The following is a 14175-nucleotide window of genomic DNA, read 5'->3' on the forward strand; positions in this document are numbered from 1 at the left end:
CACTTTACAAGCCGTTTCATCAAGCAGACAGCAATGATTATGATGCATTCTGACTGTGCAAACCTGCTAATTATACATCACTGAGGAATATAATTGGAAATCACCAGCAGCTCCCTTTTGAAGAAGGACAAATGACCCATAACAGACAGCACACCAATCAAACATTGTACATTAATCCTTTCTGGTATGTGAACAAGTTGGAAACATGTTACATCACAGACCCACCTTCCTACCACGACCCTCTCACATGATTATCTGACTCATGCCTGTCTGAATATCAGCTGAGAGAACCTGAACTGAGCGTCAGCATGTGTCTGGATATTGTTTTCTATGTCTGACATGCACAACAAACATGTCACTCCGTCTTCACAGTGGCCCACTTCAACCTGTCAGCCAGCAGGGAGCGAGAGTCTGTCATCCACACACTGCATCGGGCTGTTTGGACATTACAACACTAGTGACGTACATATGGCCAGTTTGTATCAAAGTTGCTGATAGCAGGTATTTTGTCTTTGCCTCACCGTCACCTGAAGTGCTGGAATTGGTAGCTTTCCCTGTTCTGCCATTACCGGTGTAGGTACCAATACAGGAGGATCCTGCTCTGTGTGTTTTCACCAAGCAGACAGAACCACCTAGTTATGGACTTCTCTGTCCTGATTGGATAAAATGGGCAGGGATACCAGAAAATATCTTTTCTCTTGAACTGTATGAGCAGGGGAGGAGAGACATAGGCTACTGACCGAACACTCTATAATAGTGATTACTGTTATAATACTCATTTTAATAAGAAGGTATCTTTAGGGGAAATACAAGACATTAACTTGAGAAATTTAAAGGACCCAGGGTTTATTCAAAGGGATATATGTATCAGTAATTCATGATTTGAAAGATGCTTTTAAGGGATGTTTGTCAGCTAGTAATTGTTTGTTGTTTTTTTCTCTCTGTGTGATGATTTTTGAAAAAGAACAGTCTGGTATAAGCAGTCTAAAACATGTGTCAGGTTATTCTTACATGTTGTGAACAATGAATAATGCAAACAACAAGGATAAGCTGTCAGTGAACGCTCTGAGTCACAGTTATTGGATGTTATGTCATAGCTCGAGGAATATAGGCTGTGCACTCATGTGTCCATTCATTTCTTTATCCACAGTCATTACCACGGATGCCTTTCTGTATCAGCTGAGCGCCTCTGCTCTGTCACACAGGAAACACGGCTGTCTGACTGCTGTCTTAATGTCTCTGTGCGTCTCTGTTATGTCCGCGCCTATCACATGCTACAATACAGCCCTTTCTCACAGAAGTGATGGCGTACTGAAATATAGGCAAGATGGTTACCTAACATATGAGTTTTATGCTCTGTTTCCCTCATTTAAACCTGTTATACACAAAAGCAGAGAGAAAAACTGACTATCATCGTCTATAGACTAATCATATTACTTTTCATATGAATGATTGTCACAACAGGTACCAGGAGTTCCACAGTACGTGACCCCTACCAATACTTACAATAGTCCCCACAGAGAGTGAGGCTCATGTTAATTATGGGGTGTGTAAGGTCACAGTATTAAATCTTCTAAAGTGATGCCCCGCTATGTCATGCAAAGGTCAGTGATCATCCTGTAACGATGAGAGTAGAGGGGGTGCTTTTAAATAAGACTGGTGTTATAAAGCATGAGTTTCTGCATTCACCATACCCAAAAGTCGTGTTTTCTGTACTGTGTAACCAAAACACTTATCTGATGGCTTAAACTGCAATTAATGTGTCTAAAAAACAAAGAGCAGAACAAGCCCACAGCAACGATGATGGTGACAAGGACCCACCTCTTTGGCGCTCTTGATCTTCTCCAGGAACGTGCGCAGCTCCCTGGTTTCTGTGTACAGAGCCCGGCACACTGCCTGGTAGTGACTGGAGGCGTCTGATAGACTGGGCAGATGAGCCATGCAAAGCTGCAAGAGACAGTGAGGTAGAGAGATGTTTAGTACACAGTTCACACAGCACCCTGTCGCAGCCATGTTGGAGGTCATCAGCGCTTTGTCAACACTGTCTGTGAACAGATTTCTAAACGAATGATGATAAGTTGCCTGCTGGCTTGTTGGCTAGAAATGTTACAAAGCACTTGTTAGTCAGCTGAGACAACTCCTCTGCAACAAAGTGGATTGCCTGGGTGATGGGACAAGACAAATGGGGGTTTTAGGCTTTGAAGTGAGGGGACTCTTGGGCCTTGGCAGAGCTATGCACTCTTCTGAGTGCCATTGAAGTCTATCTTTCTCCTCTGCACCTGCACCACACTGTAAGATTGGTGATTCCAAACCATAAAGCCTTGCCAAAGGATCTTAAGGGATGTTGCATAAAAACTAAACACCCCCAAAAAACATTTGTAGAGCCATTTGTAAACAACCGTTATTGCCTTCTGAACACAATTCACAAGACAACTATCCCTGAGGTCATCCATGCTACTGCTCACGCACACAAACACAGTGAGAGAATTGGAGAGAACAACAGTGATGACAGAATAATGTCCTTGTCTCTCTCAGAGGAACAGAAGGTACCCTTGGTGAATGCTAGGCATGCTCTTGGCATCCATTTGTCCAGACATTGTTCATTCCATTAAGAGAAATTTTCACTTAACACAAAAAATACCAGACAACCGTCTCTACGTGAGCTTTCACATGTGTAGGAATAACAGATCATTTTGTATCTAGGATAGATGTATACCCTATTGTTATTTTTCATAAAGTGAATAAATGTGTCACTATGTTAATGACAGTTAATACTGTATTCCATGTCAGCCAGGGTGAGTACAGTAGGACAAAAGGTAAACTAAAGTAGCATAGAGAGTGAATGGGCTGAGGGAGAAATATACTGAGACAACGATTGGAGCTGACAGCTGGCCCGCCATCGGGTCGGCAGACTACCACACTGCTCAGATACATCTTCTTGGAGGGCAGTGTTTGTGTGTGTGTTTTTGTGTATGCAACTGGGTATGTGGTCATTATGTAAACAGTGTGAGGCGATGTGAGGACTGACACAGTGACTCTGTGCACCATAGGACATCAGAGATACATGACTCCCAGCAAGGATGAGGCTGGCAGTCAGACTGCACAGTGGTAACAATCTGTGTTCGGAGCCATGTTTAACATTATCATCTTCTGACACGTCTTTTCCTCGCCGACCCTCCCTGATATTATCTGTTCTTGGAAATTCATCCATGGATTACGCTCAGTCTGGAACTCTATTTCCATTTTAAGCTTCTTTATACTTTGTACTCCACCACTAGATTTATTTAACAGCTTTATTCCAAACACATTTTTGTGTAAAACATTTGATTGGATTACAATATATGACAAATCGTTCTATGAAAATTATGTTAGTACTGTACTTTAACAGCAGTTAAATTGGCTCCACCTGAAACAGCTTATATCTTTAAATTCTTACATGTGTCGGTAATAATACTCCAAAGTATGAAGTGTAATATTCACTCTTTTCTTAGCTCTGTTTTGGTTTCCACCAACTCCTGAGTAAAATATCTGTCTCTTTAGCTGTGAAATGCTCAACCCTGCTGAAAAGAAGGTTGATGACAGCCGTGAGACTGAACCAAAACAGTGTGGACTTCAAACCAAAACAATCAGCTCAAAGACGCTAAAGTACTCTGTAGAGCTGAGCGGACCTGCAGAGTACGGTAATCATTTTCTGTATTGGTAATCAGTATGAACCACATCTTTAACATAACACACAGTCATTTGATCCATTGCTCATACAAAAATATTTGAGTGCAGGTTTCAAATTGTATTATCTGTTTGTGCGACAGCCTTCCCCTGGAAAAGTCCACCTGAAAACAGGAAGTGATGTGTTTTATGTCTCCAGCGATAGCAAAAATGGTTTGTTTGCAATCAGTCAAGAAGACAAATGGCTAATAACCTTAAGAATAAATAACAATGACCAAACAAACACAGTCACTTATCTACTGTGCCTACCTGAAGGATATCTCTGTAGCCGTGAACACTGGAAATGTCGTCAGGGTCATCCTCTGCTTCGTCCTCTTCCTCTGTGGCCTCATAGCCTTCGTCGGGGCAGGCATCCTTCTCCGTCTCAGCCATGTTGGTCATGAGGTCAATGAGCTCCTCCAGAGGAGGGCTGAGCTCCCTCTCCTCATTCTCCTTCAGCCCGTAATCCAGAGCCTTGTAGATCATGATGCCCAGGGACTCAATCACCTGAGAGAGAGAGGGGATAACCCAAAGGTAGCATCACATGATCTGTACTCATTCTGGTTCATATAATATGCCACTCTTGCATATTTCCCCAATTTCTGCAATTGCTTGTCATTATCTGCGTGCTCTCATGTTTTGTTTGGTTTTGTTTTAATAATCTGATAATGAAAATGGATAAACATAAAAATACTTTAATTTGTGAAGAATGCATCTTTTATCTTGGACATTGTTCTGTTGTTCATCTGCCACATAGTAAAAACAAATATGGATTTCTGTCTTTGTTATATAATCTGATCCTCTTTTGTGTGCCAAGCCTGAGCTGAACAGCTGTAATATGGTGACCTCGTGACCTCAACCTTTGACGAGAGAGCTCCCTCAGCCATTCATACACACACGCAAATATACTCGCTCACCAGCTTTTTCCAGGCTGGTCCTGGGAGCAGATTACAGATAGTAGATCTTGTGATTAAGTGACGCATGAAGGAAAACACCATCCTCATATCGATGTCCACATTAAGATACAGTCAGTCTTTTAGAGGATGTCAGAATTCAGAGGCAAGAGCCGAGGTATGTAAGAGGTCATCTGACATTTGTTCACTGTTTGGGATTTATCTTAGATTTCGAGGACATCAAGACTTGAAAGATTCTCGATCCAAAATGTTAGTATAAAATTCTAACACCCAAAGCCGGTCTTCAAATGTATTCATTTATTCAGCCACAATGGCTTAATGGCATTACATTAGCATTATTACACAGAGGTTGCATTTGTCACAAGGGACTACCTTTGCTTAGCAACCAATGTCAGCACCCCACAACAAACCATGCAGTTTTTTTCCAAACACAATTTGACGTTTGGTGAAAATACAAGTGCTCACAAAATTCTGAACACATACTGTAAATAGTTTGAGATGTTTTTAAATATCTTTTGATACTTTGGTTTTGCCATTAAAATCATTAACTTGAACACAACAGCTTTTCTCTAAGTATAAAAAGCCTTAAACCTGCATTAACTGGTCATTTGACCACATTGGGGCAGTTTAATAATATAAAGACACAACATATCATCTTATTAAGTTATTGTGGCAGTATGTGACGCATGTATATATGTTAGCAAACAATGTTTTTTACATATCCAGCAAACACACCCTATACGCCCCATTACCATTCATTTTGAGCCATGTTCCTGGCCACCAGTTATGTAATGTAACTAAGTACCCTTTTTTGCCGCAACTCAGTACAGCAATAAATATTTAAAGGCAATATTAATGCAGACTGACCCAAGCTTTTGAGATCGCTTGGAGAAAAACGGTATTGTTTTCACATCCAGACGGAGGAGTCAGCTGAGCAGCAGCATATCATTTTATCACATCTATGTGGTAAAAAAAGTCAGACTCGGAAGACAAACAATAAGTTCATATAGCCTGAAGGAAAATGGAAAATGTGACTTTGGTGGAGTTTCACATTAACTTCTGGCAAATCTTAGAAGTCTGACACACTTGAACACACTACAATTATATTTTTTGTTGTGATGCTACAACCTTTCCTTGAAACTGAATTCACACAAATTATATAACTTTGACAAAAAGGATCACTAAATACTGTAAGGAAAACCAATGGTTTCCTAGATGGTGGACACAATGCATTCCTCAACCTGAAAAAGAGTAAGATAAGACAAGATAAGATAAGAAAAAGCTAGCCAATCAGGTAAAATATATAAGATGTAAAAGATTAAAACACATATTATTTCTGTTCTAGTGGTTGTAGGGCTGGGCGGTATGGCCAGTCATCTTCTCATAAGCACTTCATAAGGAGCGACAAAATCAGATATCACTGTGGGAGAAAAATCTATGGCCCAGGACACTCTGAACACTCTGGCCCCACAGGATAATATGTCGTACGTACCCTGTATAAAGGTTAGGCCCGATAAGGTATGGATGAGGGCATGGTGACGTCTGATCTATGAGTTTATATCTCTCATGGTCTTTGCAAACTTAGCAGTTCGAAGCTGCTGTAGATGTTTCCAAAACGGATCTCTGACAAACCAAGGCTGTTGTTGATGTAAACTCATAGGATGGTCTCCGATCTATCTGCGGCAGCAGACTGACTGTCTTCTACGCATTTTCTTTCTATTCCTCACTAAGTCACAGGTGAGAAGCTCTGCAGTAACTTTCCACTTATTTGTAGTTAAACAGATGTATGTGAGGGGTGCCTCCTGAGCTTAGAGGATATAGCCTGAAACTAAAGAAAGGTTCGGGAGGATTAACTTGACAATGCACTGTGCAGACAGTTGTGCTGTTATTTTGTTCCTCCATGATCATGCTCGTATAAACCACCTCAACGTAAGTCATCGGTGTCGCTGAGTTTTCTTCACCTCTCCTGAATGGTCAAGCGAGCCGAAATTCCACAACAATCACAATATTAGCCTGTATGGCTAAATCTTGAACATGTACATGATAGACTCTGGTGCTCATGCTAATTAATGTGCATTGTCCCTTCTTTAAATAAAATAAACATAAACATAATATTTCTGACCAAGAAGGCCCTAATTTGATGTGGATATTGCAGCAATATTGTAGAGATGACTATTGGTACTTTCACAAAATAGTAACACAATCAGATTCATGATAAATAATCATCAGTCATGGGAATATAATGACTAAGTGGTAAAAGCAAGTATAAGAATGAGTAGAAAAGTCTGGTGAGTTTTACATTACATCAAGTTTACTATCAAGTTATAAATGACATCACTTTACTGTAATGCAGCCTTTAAAACCAGTAAAAGACAATACTTATGTCAAATCACGGTATAACGATATCCAAAATCTCAGATGGTATATAGTCTCACATCACAATAGCCATAGATATTGTATATATTGCCCAGACCTAAGTGGTTGGTGCTTGTAGATGCTAGGCTTAGCACTCAATCTGGCCTGGAATTGGACAGTCACGGTGGATAAAGGCAGCAATGCCAAAGCCAAGACAAAAGACAAGAGTGGGAAATCACACAGGGGATTATTCTGCAGCCCTGAGCACTGAGAAAAGACTCAGGGAGACAGCGAGACAGCATATAAACCACTGACAGAAAAGAGAGTGAGAAAGGGGGAATGAGGCGATGCAGGAAGGACGGAGAAAGACAAAGATCAGAGACAGACGACATGAAAAAGAAGCAGTGAATGAGACGATGAGGGTCATCAAATTGGATCAGAAAGGTCATGGAGGGAGGAGAAGGTGAGACATCAGGGGAAACTGAATCATAAAGAGTGTGTATGTGTGTGCGCGCAGACGTGAAGATCAAGGGCAGATCAATGGACATTCATAGTGGAGGAGGAGTCATATGATAGATCTGTCCCCCTCTCCCCCATCAGCACGAAGAGCTGGGTTTCCTCAGGGGGGAATGGCTGAATGCCACCTCTTTGTCTAAACCCCACCCGGATCCACACCCAATGATATATGACACCATGCAGGCACACACACATTCACACACACACACACACACACACACACACACACACACACACACACACACACACACACACACAAAATGCACATGCAGACATACACCTCCAGGGACCCGGTGTACCCTCAGGCTCTAACAGAGATCCTCAGCTGGAGCCTGTCGTAGTAAATGTGACAGATTTGGATTGCTCTGTGCTGCCAAGCAGCTAATGCTTTCATGTGTTTAATATGTGGATTTTCAGGCTCCTGTTTCTTATCTTATCTAAACTCCACGTCATCAAGAATTCAGTCAAAGGCTATAAGAGTATCTGATCTGCAAAAATAGATTCACATGGAAAAAATGCTTTCAAGATTCCAGAAATTAAACTTTCAGTCTTACAGAGATTTAAAGCATCAAAAGATGTTCCACATTTTGAAATATATTATCTATCTTACAGTCTCTGTGCCCTACATCTCTCAACCCAGTGTGAGGAATTGTATGAAAGGCATTGCAAGTACAGCAACATCCCTGTGATATTAGTCAAGGTTAAATGTGTGTCCGTTATAATCAGCAGTCTCTCAAGGTGGCACTTTTTATGCCAAGCACTTAAAACTGACGCTGATGGGACATTGTTTTACACAAAACACTTAGATTTTTTTAATAATATTTTTCATTTTTTGTGTTAATTTACTCATGCTTCTTTACTTGCAGTACTTGCTTTTGATCTTTCTTTATTTCTATTTACTGTGTTTATTGTTGTGAAAACCTTCTTAGCAATAAACCTGATTCTGATTCTGACATAGATAGTCCAATATTCTATAACCAGGACGTTCATGTGGATATCTGTTACTTTTAATGAATGGAGTGGAGAGGCAGTGGCACTTCAAACATTCTTCACAGGAGTGGCCAGATGGGGCGACTTAAAATCTTGGAGTGGTGGAAGTTGGGAGTGGGGGTGTGACGGATGATCAGCGGCAGTGAATGGCTCATCATTTGTTAATTTGAACAAATTAACTATTACGAAAAACATACATTATTGAATGATAATTGATTTAAATTAGTCTTTAAGAACTTATTTTAGAACATGAACAAGTAACCACTTATTTTAATAATTAAACATTCAGAGACTTGTCACACTTTAAAATAGATATCAACTGACAGTGAGCAAGGTCAATTAGTATCATCTACACAAATGATCCATCATAAATTCATTCATTGGTTCTACTTCTCCCCAAAATGAGTATTTAAAATAAAAATACTTCAGTGCCCTAATTGTTCATTTTGTGCTAATGGAAAGTCAGGAACTCTTACATGTTATAGGAATATCAAAAGCATATACCCTTATCTATAATGGCAGGCATCAGGAGGGATGAACAGGGTCAATTCTAAGTATTAGATAATTATACTATATTTTTCTTTTGGTATTGCTTTCCCTTACTATTGGCATGTACTGTAAGTATACCACATGTCTGCATGTACTGATTGGTGTTCTTGCTTCTGTCCTGCACAAGCTGAGAACAAACATGTAATGTAGGGGACCAAAAGCAGACCCACGTTCCATTTTGTTTTGGGTTACAAAATCATTTTAAAAACATCATGTAAGCGATGTGTCACAATCTCACATTGTGCATACTTCAACTTACTCCCTGATCATGACAGCATCCTGTTTATGCTGTCACTCAAGCATAGAAAAGCCCGATGGAGTAATTACATACACATTCTTCACAAATGATTAAATGCAAACTGTGACTGATTGCAGGAAATAAGAACTTTGCCCGTGACTGTGAGGCGAATGAGCATGAAGGCAGGCGAAAAGCAAACGAGTCTCCAGTCCACTTAGAAATCTTCCCCGGCTGGTTCCCAGGCTTCCAGGCGGCCAAGCAGAATGATGGGATGGAAGGAGGAAAGGGGTGGAGAGAAGAAAAAAAGAAGAAGGAAAAGAGGGGGAAAAAGTGGGAATAGGATGTCAACCAAAGGAGATTTGCCGGTGATGCAAAGTGCAGCCGTGGCCATCATCACAGGCGAGAACAACATCAAACAGCTTGGCTTACATTTCAGCATTCCTGTCACGTAGAGGAGGCAAGCCAGCCAAAGGCACAAAATAAAAACCTTTGTGACGCACAGGGAAATGTTTTTTACATTGTTACCCAAAGCCACTTAATCGCTGTTGTCCTCATAACCTCACCTGAACTCTTCATTGGTCGCAGTGACCGTGGCTTCATCATGAGACAGTCTGGGTTTAGAGACAAATCTTGTTGAACAACCTTGTTTTATCTTTCATCTCTTGATATTATTGCTGGGAGCGGGATAAATATGTCATGATGATGCTCTAACAAATGCAGTTGTAATGTTCCTTAGCTGCACGCCTGCTGGCATCAAACGTGTTGTCAGTTATACACAAAGGGAGCACCATATCACCTTCATGGCCCTCTCTCCAACCTACAGCCAATATCCAGCTACCATCCACCTACATTTCTGATATCACGCCTGAGGGACTATTCAGGTGTGTACATAACAAACTGAAGTGTAACTGTAGCACACAGTATAACCTCAGGTGAACACAAGCAAACAACAGAGCCTTATGTTGACAAGAGTACATAATATCATGTAACATCCAACCTTAGAGTTCAGTACATTACGTAATATGACCCTCTGGGTTAATATGTCCGGGTGTCTGCTGCCGTGTAATGACTGTTAATAACATATAAAGAAAATATACGAAACTACTAAGTACAATTACAGAAATACTGCAATTAAGTACAATTTTGTGTGTTGTGTTTGAGTGTTTCCATTTTCTGCTACTTTATTTACCATCTCCACTTCACTACATTTTGGAGGGAAATAATGTTATTTTTACTCCATTACATTTGTTTTTATATCTTTAGTTACTAGTTACTTTGCAGACTCCATGTCGTATTAACAGCTAAAAGCTTTAAACTGCTTCTCTGACCAACGTTTGAAAACTAATAATAGAGTGTATCTATAACATTCTGATTAAAATGATGAACAGAAAATCCTCACACTTGAGAAGCTTGAAGTTTGAAATTCTTTCTCAATGAAAGACTTAAAAAGATTCATCCATGAATCTAACTGATTATCAATCGATTCCGTTTCTGTCACTTCACTAATCAATTAATCAAGTTATAGTTTCAGCACTGTATGAAATCAAGCTTTGGAACATATTGTCAGTTTACTGAGAGTGACGAGAAGCAGAATCCGTGTATGAATGACAGAACGAGAGAAACATGAGCGTGTGACAGCGCTGTCTGGCTGAGGAAGGTCAGGGGTAATGTCACGTGGCAAGGAGGCTTGTAGTAAACCGGTTTAGGGATCCGACAATTGGATGTTATGGTCTCCACTGCATTTTTAGTGGACTCAGACAGCAGCTGTTAGAGACTGTGAATCACATTAGTTTTAGTTATGTAGCTTTGTGTGATTCCCACGGACCGAACACCAGAGCCAATTTGCGCTAATTAAATGCTAACTGAAATCTATAAGATCTACTTTCTCGTAAAAGCCGTCCATCCATCACTGTTAGCCAACCAGCAGAGGATTACAAACAATGAGAGGATTTGCCACATTTACATGTACTCATTAGTGGGTCTACAGGAATTAGGGCGTGGCAGCGAAATAAAACAGGAAGTGAGCTCAGTAGAATTTTGTTTTAAAAAAGAAAGCACAACGATGAATTACCTCTCTTCTGATTACTGTTCTTTATGACAACAGGAGCCAGGACTCAGGCTCAGTGCCAGTCCATCTGGGACATTTAATATTAATTCTTAACAACACATCCTGGTTTCTAAACGTGACACTAATGAGCAGTTTAGTGTCTCATAGTCTCTTCCTCATAAAGATAAGTGAAGCACAACTCACGTTAACTAGCCAGACCTACACAGCACTGTGTCAGCACTGTAGAAAAGATTGACTGGGGAAGTCTGTATGGTATTTTAATTGTCTAACATTAGAAATTAAAGTATCATAAATCATTTGGGATAAAGAATAATGTACTGTATTGGACCAAATCCATCCAAATATCTGCCAGATATAATAAAAAACATAAAATAATGCATAATACACAACTCCTTATCCAACAAACCTATCATGTGACTTTAGTAAAATCATTCTGTCCACTTTACAAGTGATTGCCACAGTGACTGGAACACTGGGTGACTAAATAACACAAAAAGTACACTTGGTGAGCGTGTTTATATAAAGATTTTCCCATAATGATAAGAAACATGCGTCATAATGTGTTTCGATTCATTGTGACTCTGAGAGAAGCGTGGCATATTTCCTCCTGGGCACAGACAAACGCTGAGGGAGATTCCTTTCTGAAGCCTGACTATGATGCTGTGACCTCTGACTGTCATATGACTGAGACCCCGCATAACGTCACACACAGAACAGAGCGCACACTTCAGCTGAAGCACGTACATTTCTCCACCTTCATTGTTTTCGTTTTTATTTCCCTTCCTCTACATCTTCTCCCTGTTATGTTCACTATAGCTCTCTTTCGGTGCGCAATCGCAAAAAAAACAGATGTTTCTCCTGCCGAACGCTCAACTCCTGAAGTTTCTGTTTATATTTAACACTGAATGTGACATTAGACTCTAATCCCTTCCCAGACTTCAAAGCTCAGACGTTAAGAGAGCGCGGGATATGCACAGTTAAACTTTGACAAGAGGGGGAATGTGATCAAACATAATCCACACATTTCTGAGGTTACACCGCATCACGGGACCAAGACAGTCTAGTTAGCATGGCTGCAGGGGTCATCCGAACACATTCCTCGCAAAAGCTACCATTTAAAAGGAGGAAATGTGTAGCTAAATAATAGAACTATCACATTTGAGTAACAGCATAGAAAATTGCTGACAAAATCATTCATTTCCATTGATTTATTTAGCTGTAGTGATTACTGTACAAAGAGCCTTATGCTGCAGCATGCTGTGCCAGGAACTTGGCTCACTGGCTCTGAGGAAAAGGGCATCATCTGACATTCACAACCACATCATTTGCTAGAGTTCACACTGTTTGAAGCCATGTGCGGATAATGTGTGTCAGCGCAGCGTTGAGTACACGTATGTTCCTGTTCATCCAGCTTTGGGCTAATTCCACGCTGTATGCTTGCAGAAAAAGCCTCTGCTGCGGGATTTTTTTAGGCTGTCAAGCATCAGGCAGCTCCAACAACTTGCTACTAGTTTTGTTAGCCAGTCTGAAACATACTGCATTGTGAGAAAACTCATTTCTAGTGCAAAGCTGCTTAGCAGGGATTTGTCTATATAGTTTCACTTTCTCTGCTTCGACACGGAACTGTGTATGTGTGTGTGTGTGTGTGTGTGTGTGTGTGTGTGTGTGTGTGTGTGCTCGAGTTATTTGCTGTCCATCTGTTTTTACGGCAATCCATCTCCAGAGCCCCCTGAAAACTACTGCACATTGTCTCTAATAAACTGAGAAGAGATCCGCAGTCGATGTGCAGCTTTACACACACACAAAATATTCAGACCAAAACCATTTTTGTCAGCTTTGTGTTTATCAAACACATTAACAGCATCTATAAAACTAGCATCCAGCAAAATATTCCTAACACACAGAAGCAGAAGAGCTTATCCCTCCACACTGTCAGACCCTTTTTTTCACAAGCTATCGCAGTACCACAGCCATTAACAGCAGTTGATGTTAGCACAGAGAGCGTGTGGAGGAGGGGCAATTTCGCGTAACCCTTTAATTATGTCTGAAACTGCTCCCAGAATGTTCATCAAACAGGAGGCCTCACTGGGTGACATTTCAACCAGTCAATCAGAGAAGCCATCTGGGACAGTTGGAGGAAATAACTGGGTGAAGACACAAGCTGTGAAAGAAGGGAGGCGGCCGGGGACACATGCCAGGGAATGGTCTTCCGTTCTGACACCTTTTATCTTATGTTTGTGATAAAAATGTATAACTAACAGCCAACAACTATTTATAGGTATGTAGATGAAACAGTATTTTAGTGTTAGACACTGAGAGCCAGTATCTTGTATTGTGGCCCTTCTATATGCCCTGTGTTAAGAAAATATTTTGACATTTTGACATTCTTGCAGAGAGTAGATGAGAACATAGATACCACTCTGATGCCTTTTTTTCTGGAGCTGATAACAGAAGTTGCTAAGGAGTGAGACATCTCACTTCTTTCTTATCCCTGTTGAGAGTTGCACATGCACAATACCGATAAGGCAGCTAACAAGACTCAGGTAGCGACTCAGACGCCACTGACAATGTAGCGGTGGTCATTTTTTTATATCTTTTATGTCTCCTTCAAGCTCAGCATGCTGAACAATGCTCCAGTGCTGTTTGAACAGAGACAGATGGAAAAGCATTAACAAGCCAGCGGCCTTCACTTCAAGAGACGTCACAGTGTCACAAAAATTAGCGCGTCAACCCTCTGGTGTTGTGTTTTCATCACAGCCGATCAGAGCTAGAGCCGATAGAGTCATTTGTCATGGGAGTTAATGCCAATCACAGACTCAAGAGTGGCATCAATCATTTCA

At 40.7% G+C, this 14175-nt stretch overlaps 1 protein-coding gene across 4 annotated transcripts in view; it reads right to left on the reverse strand.

The window, feature by feature from the left end:
- The window catches only part of spire1b (spire-type actin nucleation factor 1b), a 38163-nt gene that overhangs the window by 17968 nt on the left and 6020 nt on the right, over positions 1-14175 (reverse strand). For all 4 annotated transcript variants that reach the window (XM_084358231.1, XM_084358232.1, XM_084358233.1 and 1 more), the window contains exons 3-4: positions 3976-4212; positions 1822-1947 (exon numbers count right to left, since the gene is read on the reverse strand). In XM_084358231.1, the coding sequence (XP_084214357.1) occupies positions 1822-1947; positions 3976-4212 (363 nt within the window). The remainder of the gene's footprint in view (positions 1-1821; positions 1948-3975; positions 4213-14175) is intronic.

This window comes from Pagrus pagrus (assembly GCF_965226575.1).
Source record: "Pagrus pagrus genome assembly, chromosome: 7".
Classification (NCBI taxonomy): Eukaryota; Metazoa; Chordata; class Actinopteri; order Spariformes; family Sparidae; genus Pagrus; species Pagrus pagrus.